This window comes from Hordeum vulgare, chromosome 7H, assembly GCF_904849725.1.
Source record: "Hordeum vulgare subsp. vulgare chromosome 7H, MorexV3_pseudomolecules_assembly, whole genome shotgun sequence".
Classification (NCBI taxonomy): Eukaryota; Viridiplantae; Streptophyta; class Magnoliopsida; order Poales; family Poaceae; genus Hordeum; species Hordeum vulgare.
In genome coordinates, this window is record NC_058524.1 from 548,398,760 (window position 1) to 548,424,110 (window position 25,351).

The window sequence follows — 25,351 nt, forward strand, 5'->3', positions numbered from 1 at the left end:
ACGCGCGCAACCAAAACTAGCGCTTCAGCAGCCATGCTAAAATCTCGCATGCGGTAAACAAGGTTCAGCACACTTGGTAAAACGCAAGGTTCAGCACACTTGGTAAAACGGCGTCACGCGCAGCGTCCGCTCGCGTAAAATCTGGACTGCGTAAAATCTGGACTGCTACAGGTGAGGCCGTCGGATTGGATGCCATATGTTGGAGCAAACACCCTCCACTTACACAAAATGAACCATATAGCTGCTTGCCGTTACTGTATTTTTGACAACTACTCTCAAGATTTTGTGGCCATTCACTTGTGAGTTCACTGGTGAACTTTCTTTGGTTTGAATTTGACATCAACGTCATTCTGGCATTGGCAAAACAGGATTCACATAGTTACATAAACCCAGAGGGTGCCCGAACTTACGCCAGAGACATAAAGTAACACGGAATGCCAGATTTCAAAACTAGCATCTGATTAGAAGATCATAAAACAAGAGGGGACGGAGAGAGAAGAAAGGTACTCATGGATAAATCCACGGTTGCAGCAAGAGAACACACATAACTACACTACATACTGGAAACTTGCGAATAAGCTGTCACTAGTCTAGCAAGCAGCAGCTGCACGCAACGGCAGAATATCTAGCTTGATCCTCTCCCTTGTGCCCCTCCAGCGTCTTCCATGGAGTAGAAGCTCCAAGGTCTCTGGTTGATCACTGCTTGGCTTTCCGGCTACCATTGCGAGATCTCTTTCGGCTCTCCTTGGAGCCACCAGACTTCGGTTGGGTAGACCGGGCGTTAGGAATAGGCACACGATGCTCACTAGACAAAGCAGGGAAACCAACGGCAGGGTTTCTGCAAAAAGGAAATGATTGTATTTAGCACAGCAGAAACGATCAGACCATCTTGCAAGATTATAGCAATCCAGGTTCATTTCATGCAAACTCTATGTGAACCCATCCAGCTCACTAAGTTAAGCCATTATTTGTAATCAGTGGAAACGATCCAATGTCACCAACGGTAGAGATTTTCTGAGTGCAAGAGGGTTGCATAACTCAATAAGCTTGAATGTATCATATCGATGATTTCAAGTTAGAACATTAGATATACTTGCAGTATAGGAAGTAATGCACTAGTTATTTGTCAGCATGTTTGAGCAATGAAAACCAATTAGTAAGAGAATTTCGTTCATTCAGCTTATGGTGAAGTATATATGTTTGATGCATCTTACCCATAAGTACGGCAGACTCCTGCATGACTGTGTGAGCACCAATAGGCCTATCCTTCAACATGTTCTGGCGCAGTGCCATGTTCTCAGCTGCGCAGCACTGAAGTGCGTAGCTGAGGCGGCGACACTCCGCCTCGAGATACTTGCTCTTCGTCTCCAAGTCCTTAACATATGACTTTTTCCTCTCCCTCGACTTCATGGCAGAATCCCTATTCCTCATTTGCCTGACAAATGAACAAACACCCAACTTGTATGAGGCTATACGGCCCAAATAGCCTTGCAATTGAGAACACAAACGTTCCTACTTAAACAATAATACTGGATACTTGTCATCTGGTTAAGATTTTTTTTGACTCTAAGACGAATCTTTCAGCAAGAGAAAATAACATTCCGTTTAACCAAGAGATGTACCAAATGTGACTCTTTTTAGCCAAGGTCAAACTCCACATGACAACGGACAAGTTATGCAATTATAAAGTTGTAGTGCCCTCATTTAATTAAAATTTCTTCCAATGAATAACATTCACCATACAGAACAACACATCTGAAAGCTTAAGAGATATCCTAAAAAAAACTTATAGTTTGTTGTACAATTTTGTGCATTTTAGTACTACTCCGAATTAGGTTAATTATGACAAGGACCCTCCAGATAATTGATCCTTAAGCTGGATGTAAATTCGTAAGTTCTACGGGCAAACAAGATGACAGACGATATATCGTGCGACAAATAACAAAATTTGGCATACCTCCTCTTCTTTTTGCTGATGGGATCATCGCCATCAACCTCCGTCTCCGGCGTCACCACCTCCACCCCCTCTTCATCCCCCCTCCTAGAGTCCCCATCAGTGCTGCCCCCAGCCTCAGCCTCACTCCCGTTCCCCTTCTCGCCCCCCTCCTCCGCACCGTCGAACAGGGCGTCGATGAACTCATCCACGCTGATCCCGTCCACCGGCTCCACCCCCGCCGCCTCCTCCTCCTGCATCAGAAACCTCTCGATCTCCGACAGCGCCTCCTCGCCGGCGGGGCTGGACCGGGAGGTCACCGACTCCGGCGACCCCGCCTCCGCATCGAGATGCGGAGGCGGGGCGAGGAGCTCGGAGACTGCGGAATCGGCGGCGAAGGTGGCGAGGAGGGCGTCCAGGTCGAGGTCGGCGTCCATGGGGTGGGGTGGGGTGAGGTGCTATTTTGTCACGGTCTCTGGTTGCCGGTTGTTATATAGCGGACGCTTGTGCTTCGGTTATTTTGCTTCGTGGGGAAGGAGGAGGATGGTTCGTGGAAGTCGACGGTGAGGGGTACAGCACAGAGGGGTTGAGTGGGGCCCACGCGGAGCGGTGCCGTGGCCTGGCCAATCGGAGGGACCGGAGGCGCCACGTTGGCTCGTTGGGTTTTCGTGGGGGCTTTGGGCCGGTCTTGCTGCGTTGGGCTGCTGCCTGCTGAGATGGACTTTGAAAGGACTAGTAACTGCACGTGTTCACAAATATGAAGTTTAAGTAAGTATAAAAATTTGAAATCATATTATTCGATGACCGCCTTATTATCTCTAAAGAAAAGAGGAAAAGGGGAATACAAACCTATCAATTATCTTTTGTGGATGTCATGTGAAGTTCGAGCACAACAAGTAGAAATCACAATTGTATAGGTACATGTTAGAGATGAAGGACAGCCGACTGGATGAACAACTTCTTAATAAAGAAGATAATGTCATAGCCTATTTAATCTATTTTATTGTAAAAATGGAATCAAACATCCGATGAAGATTTCGTAATGTCTAATTTTCTTGGATGATCTTGGAAGGTACATATAAACATTGTCCAAGTGAACATGGTGGAGATACAAACTTGGAGCGAAGATACAAAAAACAAATCAGTCTTGAAAAAAAAAAAAGTTCCTTCTTGGATTCATGCTGCTTTTCATCTTTGCAAGTTGAAGAACTGATGATGGCGGCAAGGCCACCCATGGGAGTTACAGCGGACACCGCCTACGAGCTGGAAGGGTATATCGATAACGACGACAGTGCCGCCCCACTCACTTTCTTACAGCTTATCCTAAAGTAGAACTACGGTTCAGAGATATTCCTATTACGTATATTGTTGTAGAACATGTCGAAGCCAAAAACAAATCAATAAAGCATTAGATTCATAATGAGAAAATACAGAGGGAATTTAAATTTTATAAACCAGCTTAGTTCTGGCAAGATTAAACATGAGCTAAAGATGTCACCATGGTATCAACATATTAGCACCGGAGAAAGTGTACTACTATTGTAGGATGGTAAATTGTACAATAAGTAATGACGTGAGCAGATTAGTGGCTATAAGAATTTCTAGATCATAGTGGGCACGCGTTGTTGTGCCCGTCCATTTTCACAATAAGAAAGGTAGGTGATTTAAGAAATATATAGCACTGTGAAATGTAAGTTACATAAGAAAATTTGAAGATACAATGTGCAAAGTGGATATAAATATTCATTCATAATAAATACAATTATGTTTATAGAATGGTTCGAGATAAACTGAGAACATGTAATTTATAATGACATGACCAAGAAAAAACATTGTACCTCAAGGTTAGTACTTTAGCCATTCTCTAGGGGCAACATAGCACAGATAGGCAAGGAAGCTTATCAAGCGTAAAGCATCGTGGTGTGACACTTGAGAACCCTAGGGGTTTTGTCTTCAGCGTTCAACCATGTAACTCACTTTGATATTCAATAAAATGTGTCACAAGTCATTTCCATTTTAAAAAATAGGTTGCAAACTTATGGGTGAAAAATACAGGGAAGTTGTCCAACGCCTTTCCTCCTCTCCTTGATTGTAATGCTTTGGGAATCTATGCCCGTCTATGTCCAAACTGGGTAGTCAGCTGCTATAGCATTTGCAAGGCCTCCCACACAAGCGCTGCACCAATAACATAAGGTGCGTTTGTGCCCATCCATCACGTAGAAAGAACAATATAAATATTTGAGGAAAAAATGAAGTGTGAAAACATCAGATAAGGTTCAAAAACTGGGAATTAGTACTATGCATATCTTAATAAGAGGATAACTAAATACTTAGACAAGAACGAATACTACTAACTTGTTTTTTGGTTCTAGAATGATTTAGATGACAACTACAGGCAAAAGAAAAAAATTCTTAATGCTAGGAAGCTTTCATTATTTCTCAAATATCAAGCCGGGTCAGCTGCAACATATTATTAACTTTGAGTTCAACAATATATATTAAATGCCAATACTAACAACTGGCCAAAGAGGCATGCTATGTGTTATAGACCTGAATCCAACTTAACATCTATTATATACACTGAATCGTCAACATCCGCATTGGAAAACAAAAAAATGAAAAATATATACAAGCTAATGGAGAACAGTAAGAGGCACCGTTTAAAAAAGGAACAGCAGGAAGGCCCCAGGTTTGCTTATGTGGATAATAATCTGTAACTGGAAATAAGAAAAACTCATCATCGTGAACCTGAACTGAACTATTTACACAATCATGTTTCTTCAATCGGAAAAACTCATGGCAAACACTTATTAACTGAAACAGAAAGAATATTATGTAAAAGAAAAATCAGGTTTAACAATAGCCAATTTTGTTAGAAGAAGTTGAGGAAACAGAGGAGTGTTCATTGCTGTCTAAACAATCAAGCTTGGACCCAGTGTTTCAATCAACAAATTCAAACGTAGTAAATAGGAGCTCACTTCGTTCACCACAAACAGCTGGTTGATCTTCCAGCAAATGTTCTGCTGGCTAAAATAAATTTTCTGGATGACGAGGCAATCAGCAGCTTGATCCCCAAATTCCTGCAAGAACAAGAACTCTACAATTCAGTACCAGATTGTACCTTCAACTGATTGAAGGCTGATGTAGAGAGCCAAGATTTACTCAACAATACACATGTTATGGAATAGCTATATCTCGTATTCGAATTTCACACCTCAATATTTCTCTGAAATACAACCATAAAAAATATCAAGTCAACGTATCTTATCAAATCTGAAATTTACAGCATGAAAATACTACTATGATCTATATTTAAAAAGCCAAAGTGTCTTGTCAAATTTACAATTTACAGCATTAAAAGACCACTAATATCACTCTAGTAAATGTGCACGTGCAATGCACGATCTCTACCAGCAGTATCATGTTGCAATAGTATAATAACCTTCGCCCTTTCACTAAAGCGATTTACAAGGGTCAATGGTAGAAACATACTAGCATCCGGCAATGTCACAAACCCTGGCGTGGCCTTATAGCACTACCAACATGCATTACCATATCTCTACACATGTTGCTACATATGTCCATAGCGGAGTTATGCCCTTCTCCTTACCATGCAGCCACTTTTGTCATGTGATAATAATGTGATGTGCTTCTTCTCAACCCGTGGGCCATAGACAGTTAAATCGCAGCAAACAATAATTATAGCTAAGTGTTGGACGCAAGTGAACTAAATTCAGAAGGCTTGAACAAATTCATTAAAACGTTCAAGTGCAAAAAAATCTAGCATCAGAAGATGAAATGCATAGTAAAGCATTAAAATCATAATAAAATAACATGAATTCAACTACCTTCAGGATTCCATATAAAGGTTGCTTAATGGACATGATGCAACAGAAAAATGGCAAGCAAACAATATCAGTTCATATGGAAATGGTTACCATAACGAATCACGGAAAAGGAGTTCCTTTTTGAGGTACCAATTTGCACTTTATTGAAAGATAAGAAAGGACAACACCGCAATAAACACATGAGTAGAGAATGACCAAAATGGGGCGCTCCATTTTTGTCACGCCCAAGATGCGACCCTATCCTCAAATTGGCACGAGGGCCTCGTCAGGGATAGAAGTGCATCTCGTCGTGTCGCAAGAATGGATATCGTTACAAGTACGTGTACTAAAAAGAAGAGTTATATATAGAGTTGGCTTACACTCGCCACAAGCTACATCAGAATCACATCAGTACATTACATATTCATCAGGAGTAAGAGCAAGATCCGACTACGGACGAAAACAAACGAGAAAAGAAGAACGACGTCCATCCTTGCTATCCCAGGCTGCCGGCCTGGAACCCATCCTAGATCGATGAAGAAGAAGAAGAAGAAGCAACTCCAAATGAATAATCAACGCGCTCGCGTCATGTAACCTTTACATGTACCTGCAACTGGTGTTGTAGTAATCTGTGAGCCACAGGGGACTCAGCAATCTCATTTCCAAAGGTATCAAGACTAGCAAAGCTTAATGGGTGAGGAAAGGTTAAGTGGTGAGGTTGCAGCGGCGGCTAAGCATATATTTGGTGGCTAAACTTACGAGTACAAGAAATAAGAGGGGGAAGGTCTATGCATAACAGACGTGACTACTGATGATCAAATGAATGATCCTGAACACCTACCTACGTCAGACATAACCCCACCGTGTCCTCGATCAGAGAAGGAACTCACGAAAGAGACAGTCACGGTTACGCACACAGTTGGCAAGTTTTAATTAAATTAACTTCAAGTTATCTAGAACCAGTGTTAAACAAAGTTTCCACGTTGCCACATCACAGCGGGCATGGCTTTCCGAAAGATTTAACCCTGCAGGGGTGCTCCAACTAGTCCATCACAAATTACCACAAGCCGCATAGAAATCCTCAATCACGAAGCTCGCGATCTCGTCGGATTCCCTAGTGGAAAACCTCAACTCTGAGATTATCCAAAGCATCACCGGAATCCCGATGCACAAGATATCTCGTCAAAGGTAAAACTAATCCAGCAAGGCCGCCCGGCGTGTCGACGATCCCGATAGGAGCCGCGTATCTCGTTCTCAGGACACGGCGGATAAGCACAGCGTACGGTGGCCTGATAGAAATCTCCCGAGTTGCCCCGGGTTGGCCCCGCAAACGGCTCTAGTTTTGGACCAGCACCAACAGCACTGGCCCCCCTGTATTATGTGAAATTACTCCTCGGGTTCATGACGCCCTATGCTTACAGTATTAACAAGTTATTATGTTGGGCAAATGTAGTACCAATGTTGGGCCTTGCCGGACCAGCTTTAATCTAAAACGAATTATCAAGGGGGTCCCCATAACAACCCCGATCGTGTTAGGAGCGCTCATTTATGGAACATAACACCGGTAGCCGAAACTAAGGGGGCAAAGGTGGAACAAAACACCAGGCTAGAAAGACCGAGCCTTCCACCTTTTACCAAGTATATAGGTGCATTAAATTAAATAGCATTTAATATGATGATAAGACAAGGAACCCATGTTATCACATGGAAGCACCTACACCTGCAACTAGCAACGCTAACAACAGGGTTAAACAAGCAGTAACATAGCCAATCTTGCTAGGTCGTACAGGTTGAAGGTGATCATGGCATTGTTGAGAGGCTGATATTTAACATGTGGTAGGCAACGAGACATAATCGATAGAAGCGGTAAAACTAGCATGGCAATGATAGTAATGGTATCTGGGAAAATTGTCATCTTGCCTGAGATCCCGCTTGGAAGAAGAACAACTCGGCGGAGTCGGCAAACCATCGTAGTCGAACGGGTCCTCACATTCCGACACGCTTGCGGAACTCTATCGAGACGGGCAACCGGAAACAAGCATCAACACAGATATTCACCACACGATGCACAACATGATGCATGAACAGTTCAACATGCAAGGGATGACATGGCAATCACAACAATAAAACACTACACATTAAGTGAAGCTCAATATGCAACGAGTTGCATATTGACGAAACTCCACGTTTAATTATTTAGTTCCATCCCGATTAGGTACACGGCAATATTAAATGTTATTAAACATGGCTCGAGAGTGAAGCACAAATTAATCTACCTAGCTAGGCATTTTAAATGAGGCCGGATACGACATATAGCATCTCCGAAATAACCCCATGCGTTAAATCTTAATCTGTCCAGATTTGTCCTAATCACATTTCAGATTTGTTAAACGGAAAAACAAAGTGGTTCACGTGAAAGTACACGTCGTTCTGCTCCATACACATAAAAGGCACATCTCCAACGGAGCTACGGACGAATAGTTACGACCTAAACTGTTTCAACACGTCGACACGCAAACCGATGCAAACTTCACACTAAACAGTTTTAATTATGCATGAGAGTTGGAAAATATTACTCTACGCAAAATTCTAGCAAAGTTACAAATTTGAATCACTCCGATCCGATGCACGGTTTAAAAACTACGCTCGTTTGAAAAACAAAGCTTTTCCTGAAATTAGCAAAATCCCTGGAAATTGGAAAAAAAATCTGACGACGTTAAAAAAAGAACAATGGGCCGAATTGCACTATTGTGCAGTGGCCCAGGGCTGAAATCGGCCCAATTGGTGCTATGGTCAAGAGAAGAAAAAAATAAACTCAGCAGCAAAAGAATTGAGGCCTCCATGGGATTTGATCCCGGGACCTCTGGCACCAACCAGTCCAGCTACGAAGCAACTGGGATAACATATGGGTTTAGCCAATATGAAGGTGCATAAGGGGCCGACCTGAACCAAAAACAAACAAAGCAGAACTAGGGGTGCCTGGGATTCGAACCTCAGACCCCTTGGATGAAAACGAGCGGCGCTAGCCACTGGGCTACGGTCGTGTTTGTGTCCAACTACGGGTCGTGCAAATTTGAACCATATCAAGGTCGAGACTTAGTCTTCCACGAATGCACGGGATCTCACCTTCAGATGCAGCAGACATACGCGACGGCGAGGCTTGCTGTCAGCGGCGCGAGGCATCTATAGCGAGGTGAGACGGAGGACGCAGCTGCAACATGCTTGGGGGTCGGGAACGGGCGAATCCGCCATGTGCAGTGCGGATCCGTTGCCTTGGAGCTCCAACGGGAAGAGGCGAGGCACGAGCGACAGTGTCGGCTCTGCAGCTAGCGCCATGGCTGCCTGGGCCTGGAGACATACACACAGAGAAATTAGGGAGAGAGAGAGGAAGAACAGGAAGGGGGCACAGGAAGGAGAGGGTCTGATGGGGGTGGTCTGGGAGGTCAACGGCGGCGTCTGGAGCTCCTCGAGGCAGTGGGTCGACGAGAACCGGACGGATCCGTGGCCACGGCAGCGGTGGAGCTCCGCTCTGAGGTGTGTCACGGAAGATCGGGGCACAACGAGGCGGGACAGCAAATCAAGCTTTGACCATGGCTCCTGCAACAGAGAGCTACGGGAGATGAGGGAGAGATAAGAGAAAGAGAGAGGAAGGAGGAGAACGACGCGGTAGGGCACTGGCCTGGGCTTGGTCAACGACACGTTCCCGGTGAGCTGGTGCCCACTGCTGGTCCCGAAGCTGCAGGAGTGCGGGCTATGGAGATGGTCGGAGGCGAGGCATGCGCACTTGGGGCTGCCTGGTCGTGGTGAAGAACGAGGCGGGAGGAGGTTGAGGTGCTCCTGGATGGCAACGACAGGAGGGGTCGAGCTGGAACCATGCCGGATCTCGCCGGCGGCGCGACGAAGGACTCCCGGGCCGACGCGGGCGAAGCTCCCCTCGGGCTACCATGGTGCCTGGGGGAGGTGCTCGCCGACAGCGACACTTCGGTGAGCAGCGCGGGGACGCAGGCCCGGGGCGGCGCCTCAAGCGACCAGCCGACGAGGGCACGGGCAGGAGGAGGCTCTGCCTCGGCTGCAGGGGCGCTACAGCACGCGAACGGGGTGCCTCAGGCTCCTTGCTTGCGGAGGACGCGTCCAGAGGACATGCACGACGAATCGGCTGCACCCCGGATGGCTTGGCGGAGAAAACGAGGTGGGCGGCGGCTGGATCGGGAGGAGATCCCGAGGGAGACGTGGCTGGCGGCGGAGGAGGGACAAACCTCCTAAATTTTAGGGTTTGGCCTATCTTAGACTATGGTCTAAATACATGTAGCTAGCGGGTTAGGTTTAGGGACATCTGGACCCTCAGATTTAGATCGGGTGGTCAAGATGATTAGGGTAGGGAGTCCTATGGACAAACCGATGACATTTTGCGGTAAAACGGTGTTGATCCGGACCCAACGGTCATGATCACCGGGTTCGGGTTTCCGGAGGTTTTCGGACTGGCCGCGCGTAGGATTGACGCACTATGCAGAGGGGCTAGGCGAAGGTGAGAGGGAAAACGGGCGACCCGGCAACGTATTTTAAAACACCGACAGATGTCCGACGATAGACCGAATACGGTGCCGCTACGGTCGACCGTTCGGGTACCAGACGGGCTCCGATCGCGACGAAATTTGACAGGCGACCTACCTATATTAAAATAACACCGCACGTCGAATCTCAACCCTATCAGAGAAAGTTTTACGCACACTTTAAAAACAGGGTTACGACGGTGCCGCGGGCGCGTGCGTGAGCGGTCGGACTCGGAACGGACAACGACGCGAACCGGCAGCTAACAACGGATGCAAGTTTTGAAAACGGACGACAACGGAGACGCCAGTGCAATGCAGATGATGTGAATGATCCGATAAATGAAAATACCCACACGACGAAAATGGAAAGAAAGGGGAATCTTTTGGAACGTCGGCATCGGGCTGTTACAATTTTCCTACATGACGACCTTACTTTATAGAATATCACAGGGTGCTTTATAAAGACAACTACCATATGGGCGAGACTTGTTAAGAGTACAAGATAACATCTATTATTTGTAGGGTGTTTGGAGAGAAAAGTTCATAACGATATGCATTTGACTGTACATCTAGCATTGATGATAGGAACTCCTCCTTAGGGTTCTAAATCAATTCCAAGAGGAAAGGCTTGTGCTTCAGCTCAAATCTCTAGTAGCTAGACTCTTTTCTGCAATCACAAACAGAAAATAAGAGAAACATATAAATAAATGTGTTCTTGTTCTCGGAAAGATGTGTGCGATAGCTACCTGATGCTCCAGTTTTTCTCGATAGGAAGTTCCCACTATGAGGAAACAACTAATGATAAGGATGTTCATAGGGTCATTTTGCTTAAAAAGACTACTGTCACAAAATATTGTGTTGTGCATATAATGGTTCTCGTCTGAGCCAGCAAAGTACATCGGCCATCACAATTTGTTACATTGTATGATCAAGTTATTTGCTTCTTCACGTATTACCTGGTCATCTCATTTACCGTCGAGGTAGTAGAAAACTGAAGGGCCTTGTATTCTTATATATAATAATGATGAGAATAGTAATGATCAATCATTAAATTGTTAAGAACTTAAGAAATCAGAGGTGCCTGCATTATAAACCTTTGTTCGTCACCATGTTTGAAATATGCCATCTTCACCAATCATGAGGTACAATACCTTTGAATGGTTTGGTGTCAACTAATGCACCAATGATTCAGCAAAAAATAATGTTTCTCATTCTGAATCAAAGTAACAATGACTACTTGTCTAGTATAATCATTTTTCTAAGTCTCGTGGGAAATGAACATAGAAACATAGAAAAAGATATCTATGCATTACACGTCTATTGCACTATTAATGCAAAAAGTTTTAAAACATGCAGTTGAATTGCTGGCCAATGGAGAAAACTTATATCTATCTGTGGTTCTTTCATCAGTAATCAGTCCTCGTGTTTCTAAATCTCTCTAGCAAATAAGTTCAGCTGCATAGAATATTCATACTAATAACACTGAGAGGCAAGAGCAACTTAGCAAAATTATTGTTGGCAAAGAATAATTCTGTACAACATAGAATCTGGAAATCTGGATCCTCTTTTTTTACCACTATTAGCAAAAGTAGATCATATCTTCGGTTGCAAATGTTAACAAAAGTACTTTTAAGACACAAATTAAAAGGCGTTAATTTGTTAACAAGTGTGGACGCATGCCACAAGATGAATTAATTACTCTTTCTCCTCAAACTCAATAAAGATGCACTACTAATGGGCATATATTTCCCCGTCTGACACTGACAGGTCCAAATTATCATCAGTGCTAGCACCAAGTGCACGGGTAAATTCATGCCAACAGATGTGAACTGAAAAGCAGAAAAGACAAACTCACCTGATTGAGCAACAACCTGAAATAAGCTGCAAATGAGGGTGCAAGTATGACATCATACATGATTTACCCAGTAACGACTGTTGTAAGAACTTCTTCTGAATTCTCTGAGACCCGAAGTACCATGTTTTGGACCTAAGAAATCGATAGCATCAAAGTAAATACAAGTCAATCAATTGTTGCAAGAATTCTAGACAAACCATAGCATGTTCAGTAGAAAAAGACATACAGAGTCCATACCATGGTCACCACACAGAAATTATTCAGAATGACAATACTATCGTAAAAAAAAGCAAGCAAGTCACTCCATGCATACTCTTGTTTAATGGACAACTAAATGCAAATATTCAAATCACAGAACTCAATTGATAGACTGGTGCATTGTAGTTCATATCAAACCTTTTTAGATGGTGTGGGGATGTCATTAAGAAACAAGAGGCCCGGCTTAACATTCTCCCCTGAGAGATTAGCCCTCACCTCAGAAGCTAGATCACCCAACTCTGAAAGGGTGTGTCAGTAAAGTAAGCGACACTTATCTGGATTGCATTCACAAAGGTGATTCCAGTGCTGGGAAAGAAAGGAATTGTTTTAACAAACTTGTTAAAAAATTTCTTACAGAAGCGCTATTCAGTGCCACTGCATAAGATGAACATCCTTACCAAAAGATCTTTTGCTTCTCTAGAGCAGCTAAAATATGTTGTTCAGACCCAATTTTGGTGATAAATGGAACAAGATGTAAAGATGACATGGAATTCACAACCGACTAAACAAAATAATGCCATAACATAAGAAGACCTACAGCTACAGGAAACCGCTGATAGATACAGGTATTGTCAGCATATGATGCGCTTCTGGTCCTGCATAGTGAAATTTCGAAATGGTTATAATAACACATCATATATAGAGAAAATTACCATGACACGGGATGAAGGTATACATATGATGAAATTTAATAAGTAAACCAGTATAACAACAGATACACTTCTGAACCTCAATCATAAAAATGGCAGCGGCGGCGCTTGCATCCTACATGCATAAAAACAACACGACAATGGGGCGCATGAGCGAGCGGGGCTCGTCGGCGTCGCCTGCAGCGGTCGCGCTCGCGCCGAGCCGTGAGTATAGAGGAAGACCTGCACGGATGGGGCGGCCCCCACGCATCGGAAGCGCCTGGCGGTGGCGGCGCGTAGGGGCCGAGGCAAGCGCATGGCGGCGACGGCGTGAACGGGCCGGGGCGAGCGGCTGGCGGCGATGTCGTGAACGGGCCGGGGGCGAGCGGCTGGAGGCGGCGGCGTGAACGGAGCGGGGGCGAGCGGCTGGAGGCGGCGGCATGAAGGGGGCTGAGGGGAGCGGCTGGAGGCGGCGGCGTGAAATGGCCAGGGCGAGCGGCTGGCGGCGGCGGCGTGAACGGGCCGGAGCGAGCGGCTGGCGGCGGCGGCGTGAAAGGGCCGGAGCGAGCGGCTGGCGGCGGCGGCGCGAACGGGCCGGGGCGAACGGCTGGCGGCGGAGGCGAAAAGAGGGCCGAAGTGAGCGGCTTGAAGTGGAGGCGGGGCGAAGCGGCGAACACGGAGTGGTTGGTGAGCAGAGGACGTGCGGGGTGAAACGAAGCGGGGATTAGTGTTTCGTTAACTATTTCGTTAACGACGTTTTTAGGCCCTGATGGTGTAATCAAACGGTCTATTGTAAGTTGGATCTGTCCTGTCGTGCTTTTAATAGTATAGATTCATGAATCATGACTCTCAACGTATCAAACCATTAAGAGTTGCTCAAAAACAAATCAATCCCATTATGCATGGGCGGCCAGCCACCTACGCCACGTGCCCATGCTGGTTGACCGCGGTGATAAAGTTTTTGATTTCTTTCATGTTAGTTTTGGGAAGATGGAAGTGAGATGTTTTTCGTTTTCTTTCTGAGAGAAGTTTTTTGTTTTTCTCTTTGAGATGGATGTGATGTTCTTGTGTGAGATAGTTTAAAAAACTAAATTCACATGAAGGTGAGTTTTTATTAAGATGAAGAAACACGCGCACAACTTCCTCTTAAACGGCTCGCAATAACGGGTCTCGGTCACTAGTTTATTTTATAGATAGACTAAAGAAACTTATTTCATATGACGAAGAAAAGGTATTGATTTAGCTAAAGAAAGTTGACCAAGCATTATGTCCTAAGTGTTGTATGTAAGTGATTTTGCATTTATTTCATTCAATGGTTGTGTTTACGTCTCAATACTTTTTTTGTGAATAATTGTACAAATAAAGAAGAGAGAAATATGGACTAAAGCCGCACATAATTGAAGAATTAATTGCAGTGCATAGAGAAATGTTTCCACTTACGTACGATCACTTTTTTTTTCTGTTTCTCCTTTAATTGGCGTTCCACCTATGCATTTATTTTACCAAATCATGTTAAGTGTCAAGCATTGCGATGGACCTTACACTACAAGTCAGGCCCTGTTTGTTTCATAAGTCCTATGACTTTTTTAAGTCTCAACTTATAAGTCATAAGTCCCCATCTGTTTGTTTACAGGGACTTATAAGTCCCGAGTCCCTACCTGTTTGTTTACATACAGGGACTTATAAGTCCATGTTGCACTGTTCACATGGATCGTCATCAGCCAACGCGTACGGCACACAGGATAAGCACCGCTGCAACGAGGCTCAGGAGAGGGCCTGTCCGGCGATTGGAGGCACCGAGGCAGAACGAACCGAGGCGGGGCGGCGAACCGAGGCGGGGCGGCGACGGGGCGGCGACCGGAGCGAGAGGCGGGGCGGCGACGGGGCGTCGACGGGGCGAGAGGCGGGGCGGCGACGACGATTGGACCGAGAGGCGGGGCGGCGTGCGGGGAACGAGCGTGGAGCGACGCGGGGTAGGTCCGGCCCGGGATAAGTCCCAATAAGCTCCTCCCTGAGAGTCTTATTTGATAAGTCCCAAATCACCACAATAAGTCCCAATAAGTCCCTTGTGTTTGGTTTAGGTGGGACTTATAGGGACTTTTTAAGTCCCTAAACCAATAAGTCCCTGAAAACAAACACCCTCTCAAAGGTAAGACGAGTAGTGAAAAAAAACAGTTGTTCGCTAGTTGAAGTTGGTTAGGTTGTTCGTGGTGGAATATGACATCCTCACTTAGTAGAATGATAAACTATTCATTAACAAGGTGCGCCTTCTTTTTCAAAAGCTCGATTCCAAAGAACCTCTAAGTTAAGCGTGAGTTCTCTTTGGTACAATGAGGATGCGTGACCGACCAAAAAGCTTTTTGAGATGCGCATGAGTGAGGACAAAGTATGCATAGAAGACGAGTACTGAGATCGGGTGACTTGTATCTTGCAAGTCATGTTGCAACATGTGCCTCTACATCTACCATCCAAATAAGATCCAATGTTTCACATTGGCCCAGGTGAAGGAAAGCCACAACCATAGATTTTATGAGACGAAACGGGGTTGTAACGGGCAAAGCTAGGGATTTAGGAGGAGGTCTCACGCTCTCATGCGTCACACCACAGATGAAGGGGTATATGGCGATTGTCGCTGCTCGAAGGAGAGTTAGGAGGGGCTAAAACGACATGGATTAGAGAGATGAGGGGTTGCGGCTTCGTTGTAGAGGAGAGGAGAGAGCCACCACACCGCGCGATTCTGCGTGAACCTCTCCAAACGATTTTTTTTCATGAGTCCCGAGGTGTTCATATTCAGGCTGCAATATTTTTCTGAAATCTTACTTTGGCTGAAGATATTCTTACTCGTACACCAGATCATACAAATACACTAATGTACTAGTTGACTACTTGTTTTGGTCTTATTAAAAGTCTTATCTACAACATATTTTCATTTATTTGACATATCTTGCTTTAATCAGTATCCTTGACTCGCGTCTCTAATTACAGCTTATCTCTGCTCATGTTCATGCAATGGAACTATATAATACAACTTCTCTACAATGTTGTTTGATTTAATAACAAGTATACAAGGTATCCTCTCTACAATGTTTTTTGATTTACTAACAATTATCAAATCAAATAGGGGAAGCAAATTGCACATTTGTTGCTTTTCTACAAAAAAAAAATGGTGGTCATGCCATGTTGACTATTTCCAGTTTATGAAGTAACGTACATATGAAGCCCAATCATGTATATGTACTGATGGCATCATCCATTTTATCTTAGAGAGGTTACAATGCTTTGTTTTGTACATATGTACTTGTCTTCTTGTACTGTTTAGTAACCAGAGAGGTTACAACTTTAGGTTCACCACTAATTATACATATCATTTTGAATTTGGCACGATTCGGTGTTATGCATTTATGGAAGTGTTGTGCAATGGTAGAAATTATTGAGAGAATACCTCAAGTTGGCAAGAGATACAGATGTGGCTTGGGTGTTTTGGGTAGAATATGGGGTCTCATAGGCTTTGATGTGAGGAAAAAATGCACCAACTTAAGCAAATTGGATGGAAAGGTGACTTCACGCAAAATTGTTTGTTCCATGAGGGCATTTGAAAAAGGAAAGGTCATACCTATCGTGGGCCAAAGCATTTTAGAGTTAAAACGAGACCTGATTGTAAAGTTTGAATGCTTATTACATTCGATCGAGCAACAGAAAATTATGAAGTTATTGATGTTGTGTTGGAAAGCAACCACTACATTCGATTGTCACAAAACTGCCACTTGTTGGCACCACAAAGGAACATTTCAAAATTACAAGCTTTCAAGATAGAAACCCTAATGATTCTGGAATTATGCCAAAAGCCGCACATGAGTTTTATTATCGTCTAGTTGGTGGGTCGTTTAACCTTGGTTACACCTTCCGCGACCAAAAGAATAATTTGGGAAGCAAGTGACATAGAGAGTTAGATTTTGGACATCTTGCTAGTGTGTTGAAGTAATTTCACGACTATTGAGAATCCATCAGTCCAATATGCTTTAGATTCCAATTTTGAGGACGATACGAAGAGTCTTCCACGGTATTGCACAGTCGCCTGCCGCTGACGCCCTGGACACCATCTGCACCTCGTCGTCTTCCTCCCTTGGATCCACTGCAGTATGTGTCGTCCAGTACACCGCAAAACAGCCGTCATTGGGATGCTTGTACTCCTTGTACTTGTCCCAGTTGGCCCTCTGTCGAGCATCACCGAAGTTGGCCTAATTCATGGCCCAACGAAGGATGTCGACTCACATAACGCCCTTCGCTGGGATAGGAATTAGCATCTTCAACTCCTTCACCACCGCCTTCTTCACCATAGCGTCAACCTTCTTATGCACTCCAGCATGCTTGTGAAGTTCGAGCACAGTTACATTGTGTCCTCAAACTTCACGCGATCACCAAGCGAGCGCCCGAGGAAGAATGCCCTCCAGTCCATGCCCCAATGGTCGAAGAGGAGTTGGGATCGTACCAGCAACTCCTCTTCGACCAGTCGGCCGGTCATGGCCTTCCTCCGGTCGGACCTGGTCATGGGAGGCCCGTGCCCCAGGGCGGAGGAGGCTGCAGCCGGTCTCTGAACATCACAGGCCGAGTTGGCTCTCACCTGCGTCCATTTGTCGCCCCAGGCACAGCTGCCGTTGAGGGAGGCGTCATAGGTCGTGGGAGGACCGTGTCTGTAACGACTAAGATGCGGTCCTTTCCGATCTGGGGATCGAGGCCCCGAATTGGAAAGGAGCGCATCTAAGCGTCTCGCAAATAGGTCACACAGCACATACATAACAATAAAGAGACAATCAGGGGTTCAATTGCCTTCTCATAAATATATCAGAGTACATCACGCATACAATCAAAGTAGTTCCGCTACGGACTACAACAAGAGAAAATGGCTATGCTACCCTGCCTGCTGGCCCACGATCACGACCACGCCTCAATCTTCTGGATAGTTCACGTACAGGCGGTCGGTCTCCTCATCATACTGCCACGCTAGCTGCGTGCCGTCGGGATCATCTATCTCTGGGGTACCTGAACCTATTGGTATTGTGGAGGAATCCGTGAGCCACGGGGACTCAGCAATCTAAGACCTTGGTGCCAGAACTAGTCAAGTTATTAGGTTGGATAGGGTAGAGTGTTTAAGGTTGCAGCATCCTAAGCTTGATTTGGTGGCTAACTTACGTAGAACATATATGAAGGTGGACTATACTAGCGGTCGAGAATACTTGATCACTAGGTGATTCTGAACACCTACCTACGTCATTCATAACCCCACCGTGTTCCCGATCGAAGAGAGATCTTCGAGGGGACAGTCATGGTTACGCACACAGTTGGCAATTTTATTAGCTTTTGTTTAAGTTATCTAATACCGGATGTTAACAAAATATTCCAAGTTGCCACATAACCGCGGGCACAGCTTTCCGAAAGATTAAACCCTGCATGGGTGCTCCAACTAGTCCATCACAAACGTACACGGGCCGCAAAGTAATCCTCTATCACGAATCTCGTGATCTCGTCGGATTCCTTAGAGGAAAACCTCAACTCTGGGGAGAACCAAAGCTTCACTGGGATTCCTATACGCAAGATATATTGCTAAGGTAAGGCAAGACTAGCAGGACCTCCCGTCGTGTCGACGACCCCGATAAGAGCCGCGTATCTCAGTCTCAGGACACGACGGATGGAAAAGCCTACAGGAACCAAACCTCAAGTTTCCCTGTGGTGGCCCCCGTAGTCTGTCCATTTTGGACCAACACTCATGAGGAGCACTGGCCCGGGTTGTTGATTAAAGATCCTCGGGGTGATCATTCCCTATGTAGATTATTATTAAGTGATTAGCAAATTAACACCAATATTGGGTCCTACCGGACAAGTCTTAGCACTACGAGATTTATCGAGGGGGTCCCCATAACAACCCCGAACGTGTTAGGAGCGATCAATATGGAATCAAACACCGGTAGCCGGTAACTATGACGGCAATAACAGAACAAAACACCCGGCAAAAGGCTAGGCCTTCCATTATTTACCAAGTATATAGGTGCATTAATTAAATAACAGAATTAAGATAATGATATCAAGCTCATGTTATCACATGAGACAAAGCACCTGCATCTAGCAACACTAACATTAGTAGCTGAGCAAGCCTACTTAGCCATTCAAGTTTGCTAGGAAGGGATCAGTGTTTGGGTTCATGGAATATCAAGAGGCAATTATTTCAGTGGTGGGCAGTGAGCATATGACAAGGAAACGTAATTTAGCATAACAAGTCTAGAGATGGAATCAAGGTCATATCATCTTGCCTGTGATATCCTCAGCTTGGAATGGTTCTTGATCGTCATGCACGTACTCTCCTGACTCCACGTATTCGTTCTCCAATCCCGGTGCTATCCATCATAAGAATAACATCCAATGAACAACAGCACGTCAAGATGCAACAATCACATGATGCATGAGAAGAATATGAGCATGCATCACTATTTCTATCACTAGCACAAGCATAAGGAGTGAATACATGTTCCTGGACAGAACTGCATGCTAACCTATTTTGACATGCATGATAATGACATGATCAGATGCGTCTCGTGAAAACAATGCAAAACCATATAAAGAACATTACAATCGGAGCTACGGATCAACGGGAATCAATGAAACAAGATATGAAGCCCTACGTAACAAAATCATCACCACACACTCAAATGGCACAAATCTGGTATTCCCAGGTTGCCTAGACATAAAACAAACCAACATGAATGGGGTGGAGCAAATAAGAACACCACATCATCAACTAAGCACTCACAAACATCAAAATGACAAAACTACACAATCTGCCATAAACTGCATCATAGCACCTTGTGAGCTACATGCAAAGCACCTACAACCACCCAAACATGACAAATAATATATGTGGCCGTATCTAGTCAAGAATAATACAAGCACAAGCAAGAATCACACAAAAAGGAATTAAACACAGAAATTTACAAGGCTGTAAACTTGCCCAAAAACATCAGTTTTCACGGACTTAGTGAAAATTCCAGATTCTCACTTTCTGTCTATGCTCTGAAGCATTTTGACAACAGCCAAAACAATATCTACAGGACCCCAAATGACATGAAATTTTACAGGGAGCTAGACAAACATATCAGGTCCAACTTTCTAGTTGAAAGCTAAGGCTATATCACAACACAATGACCAGCACAACCTCATCAACAGGAGAAGAAAATATAAACAAATTCTCAGACTTAGTGAAAATCTCAGAAAATCTCAGATTTTCACTAATCTGGAATTTCAGCCACATGCCTACTTTGAGTGGGCATAACTTTCACATATGGAATCATAATCATGAGATGAAACCAACAAGAGGTAGAGGGGGTCACCCTCTACTAGCACAACCAAGAAACAATCACAAAGGCTCACCACAACTCATGGAACCAAGCTCCAAACATAAAAGAAAATGAAAATATGTCATCTCCAGAAAATGTTCCAATGGCAAAACTAATCTCACCAATGGATTCCTGGGATGATTCTACCCCAGAAACATATAAAATACATATGCACTTGCTTGGAACAAGTGAGCACAAACTAGGAAAGAAAACTACATAGTTTCACATAGAGATGAATAGGCTTCATCACATGTGATTCCACTAGCTCAACACCTACACCATGAACATACACACACTCGCAAGGAAGGGTACACACTCACACATATGGACATGTGTTGGTGCACCTTGCTTTAGTAGGTGGAGTGAACCCACATACACCCACACAACTACACACACACAAAGCATGTGAGAAGGGGGGGGGAACCCATCTATACCCACACCACACTCTTGAGATCACAAGCACAAATCACATCACTTCACTATATCTCATGAGAAGTAACTACACAATCTCATCACACATGTATGTGTGATACATCACACACTCACACCACATGCCTACTTATATATTCACATGAAGCAAACATGGACACGCAAAAGGAAAATGAAGCCTAGCCTAATATAATCTGAATCACATGCACCTGCAATCTACTGTTGCTAGGAGCAAAATATTACACAACAAAGAAAAATAATACAGGAAAAAAATAAGAGGCTTGGGGGGGTTTGATCCCAAGCCCTCTCTGCACTGCACTGCTGTTGTTGCCACCCTGCTACTGTCTTGGCTTTGATAGAGAAGGCTCAGCTAGCAAGGTGTACCTCTGCTGCTGCATCTACTTCGAACAAGAAAAGAAAACCCAAAAGGGGGGTGCACCATAGGGGACTCGAACCCTGCACCTCAAGGAAACAAACAGACACACACACCAACGCGCTACGACACGGCTACTGTTAGCAGGAGGGGGTATTTCTAGGAATACCATCACAACACCTGTCTCTGCTCTGTCCTGCGCGCCGGCGACAGAGAGGCCGCCATGGATTCGCTGTTGCTGCTGCTGCGCTACGACGGAAGACACTAAGGCTACGAGGAGGATACTTCCCTTGCTGCCGAAACCTGCGAGCACCACAAGCTACACAAGCCCTCTGCAACACCAGGACCTGGCGCTACCTACATCAAACAGAGACGCTAGATCGCCGCCTGCGCTAGCTACTGCTCTCTACCCGACGGGAAAGGGGGAAGGAGAGGCTTGCTCACCTTGGGAAGGAAGGGAAGGAGTCGATCCAAAGGAGAGGGAGTCAGATCGGAGTGGAAGAAGAGCCGTTGCACCCTGACGCGGAACCGAGGAAGAAGCCGAAGTTCACCCGGAGCTAGCTGTTAACGAGGAGATGGTCGACGATGTAGATGTTCCCCGGCCTCAACTAGGTCGGGAACAGAAAGCGGGGTGCTCTGCCGAGCCCCCGGACAAGGTGGCGGCGCCGGACGGCGATGAAGCAGGGAAAGACGCCGGCAGCTGCTGCTGCTCTCTCTGCTACCCTACTTAGAGAGCTTACCGGGAGGGGAGAGAGGGAGATGGGAAGGAGATGGTGGCGGCGGCGGATGGGAGAGGGGGAAAACCTAGGAGAGGGAGAGGGCACGAACGTCGAGATATATAAGGGGGTGGCCTCGACGATAGTGCCTCACGGCGGCAACTCTCGCTCTCTGCAACGCCTGACGGAAAGGTGCAGAGAAGGGGGGGTAGACGCCGTCTGCGGTGGAGAAGGGAGGTGCGCGCTGGGACTCTGTGCGAATAGGTATGGGCCAAGGGAAGGAGTTGGGCTTGCTAGCACCAGAGAGAGGGAGAAAGGAGTGGGCCGCCACGGAGGGAGAGAGCCCACCTGAGCGCCACAAGAGGAGAAATGATTCCCTCTGCCTTTTCTTTTTAACAGGAAGTACCAGAGAAGAAATAATTGCACAAGAAAAACTACAAAATAAAAAAATAAAGCTAGCACATACCTGGTCATGAAAATTCAAGACCTATTTGAATAAAATGCAACATGAATATATGGGGCAAATTAATATTTACAAAACAGCCATTGTTTGGCCTGTTTTGTAATTATTTGCACCTCTTGCACCCCTCCTTAAAACAGCACCTATACTTCACAAATCCACCACAAACAAGAGCTAAAACAGGAACATTTTAAAAACAGAAAAGGAAGAAGTGTATCTTGACATAGGAGGAATAGAGAGAGGGGTGAAGATGATTTGAAGCCTAAGCATTCACATGGAATCCTACTAGCACAAGCAACCTAGTAGAGTTGCACCACACCACACATATGTCCACAAGATCACAAACACCACATGAAAGCATAAGACCACAATGCAACATCACAAGACATGAGCATGAAATGTTATGTTATGCATGAATGCAAGGGAAGGAAAAGTTAAGGGACATCACATGGAACCATGGCATTGATCTCTCTCATAGCATTGACATGGTGGTCCCACAAGGAAGGTTCCAAATATGGCAAATACACACTTGGGGCATTACAGTGTCCCAGGTCACCGGACACGGCGTAGGTCGAGCCAATGGGTCCTCATCGGCCGGCAGTAGAGGAAAAACTGCGGGGAAGCAACGTGTCTCGTCAACTGCTGCGTCTTCAGAAGATGTCGACGAGAATGAAGGCTTTGAAGATGAAGATGACAACAATGCTTTTGGAGAGGTAAATTTTTGAATTGTGTACATAGTTCTTTTTTTGTATCAGGGTGCAAATTCATCTTCTTTTTGTGCTAGCTAATTGTGTGTACTTGTTATTTTTTGTTTGAAATGTGTACTTGTTATTTTTGTTTGAATTGTGTACTTGTTATTTTTGTTTGAATTGTGTACTTGTTATTTTTGTTTGAATTGTGTACTTGTTATTTTTGTTTAGAAAAACATTGCCAAGGCTGATTGGACAGACGCGCATATTACTGTATTTTGTAACATCGCCTGTGAGGAAGCTAGGGATGGGCACTGTGTGAATGGTGTTTGGACAAGTAGAGCCTACAATAACATGAAGAAAAAATTATCAACGTGCTGGCCTCCTGCATAGTACCAAGCAATTCAAAAATTGCATAACTAGACTCAAGAGCTACTATACTGCTTGGGTGTGGTTGGGGCAGCAAACTGGTTGTGGCCGAACTGGAGATGGAGCTATAACCACATCTAATGAGTGGTGGAAAATAATAATTAAGGTACATACATTATTCTGTAAATTACATCTGAATTGCTCACAATTGGTTACATTATTCAGCCTTGTCCTAATTACCTAACTAATGTTGTAGGAGAGACCAGATGTCAGAAAATTCAAGGGTGGCAATCCTGAGTATTTGGATATGCTAATAGAGCTATTTCAAGGTGTGGCACTTGATGGATCATCAGCTTATGTGCCCTTAGATGAAGATGAAGAAGAAGAATATGATGTTGCCGATGATGGAAATGAGTAGAGTCCAATGAGCACGACCAGTAGGAAGAGGGGAAGCAGCGGCAGTGAACAGTCAGCTTCAAGCCCAGGAAAGAAACACAAGAGCCCAATGGTAAAACTAATGATAGGGCTCATCAATACTATGAATAGTGAGAACACTTCTGACATGATCACTGAATATGCAAACAGAAGGCAGGAAGCAAAGGACAAGGCAAGAGAGAAGAAATCAAACAACACTAAGGAATCCATTACTCATTGTCAACTGTTGGCAGTTCAATGTGGTGCAGAAGAAACAAGTGTTGAGTACTTCATGGCAACTCAACTGTTTGCAGATGAGGCAAACATAGTCATATTTGAGAACATTTCAAGTAATGAGGCTAGACTAACTTGGTTGAAGAGGTGGTGCATGATGAAGAAGTTGTACTAATGTTTGCATGTTTCAGGATGATGACAACAGTGTTGATGGGAGCAGCATTGATGATGAAGCACTGATGTTGTTCATGCACCAAAAAAGGAAGAGAAGAATGATGCAGATGGCCTGCATGATTGGTATGTACTACCTGGACTCTTACTGGAACAAAGGACCTAGAAGAGTACCAATAGAGTCTGGGCATGATTGGGTTATGACAACACTAGGGAACGAAACTGCCTGTTACAACATGTTTAGAATGCACAGACCAGTGTTTGAGAAATTGCATAGTGTGCTTGTTGATTCCTATGATTTGAAGTCCACTAAAAAATGTCATCAGTTGAGTCTCTAGGCCTGTTTATGTGGATAGTAGGTTCCCCTCAATTTCTAAGACAATGCTACGGTAACAAAAGTCCTTCCTTGGCGCTAGGAATTCTTCTTGCTACTTCTCTTGTTTGCGTTGGTTTTTCCCTTGAAGAGGAAAGGGTGATGCATCACATGAGCAGTAAGTATTTCTCTCAGTTTGAGAACCAAGGTATCGATCCAAAAGGAGGGTCTCGTCAAGTCCAGAGTACCTGCGCAAACACAAACAGGCTTGCACCCAACGCTTCAAAGGGGTTGTCAATTCCTTCAAGATTGTTTGCAAAGTGAGATCTGAAGGCGGAAAGTGCAACGAAGTAAAAGTGTAAGGCTGAAAATATGGTGTGGAGTAGACCCCGGGGCCATACTGTTCACTAGAGACTTCTCTCAAAATAGCAAATATCACGGTGGGTGAACAAATTACTATCGAGCAATTGATAGAACCGCGCAAAGTCATGACGATATCTAAGGCAATTATCATACATATAGGCATCACGTCCGAGACAAGTAGACCGATACTTTCTGCATCTACTACTATTACTCCACACATCGACCGCTATACATCATGCATCTAGTGTATTGAGTTCATGACGAACAGAGTAACGCCTTAAGCAAGATGACATGATGTAGAGGGATAATCTGAAGCCAATGATGAAAACCCCATCTTTTTACCCTTGATGGCAACAACACGATGCGTGCCTCGCTACCCCTTC

The 25,351-nt window shown here is 44.8% G+C and overlaps 1 protein-coding gene and 1 long non-coding RNA gene across 3 annotated transcripts; both read right to left on the reverse strand.

The window, feature by feature from the left end:
• Positions 1-321: 321 nt before the first annotated feature.
• On the reverse strand, positions 322-2,442 carry LOC123409390 (bZIP transcription factor 50). Its single transcript, XM_045102312.1, has 3 exons — positions 1,958-2,442; positions 1,215-1,435; positions 322-838 (listed from the first exon to the last, which is right to left on the reverse strand). Exons 1-3 carry the CDS (start codon positions 2,368-2,370, stop codon positions 591-593), a joined length of 882 nt encoding a protein of 293 aa, XP_044958247.1. The 5' UTR covers positions 2,371-2,442; the 3' UTR covers positions 322-590.
• Positions 2,443-10,673: 8,231 nt separating this feature from the next.
• Positions 10,674-13,376, reverse strand: LOC123409391. Of its 2 annotated transcripts, XR_006612846.1 has the most exons (3): positions 12,962-13,376; positions 12,562-12,662; positions 10,674-12,297 (listed from the first exon to the last, which is right to left on the reverse strand). It is a non-coding gene; the product is annotated as an uncharacterized LOC123409391 (long non-coding RNA). The 2 variants fall into 2 exon arrangements; XR_006612845.1 differs by having other exon boundaries at positions 12,562-13,376.
• Between the last annotated feature and the right edge of the window lie 11,975 nt (positions 13,377-25,351).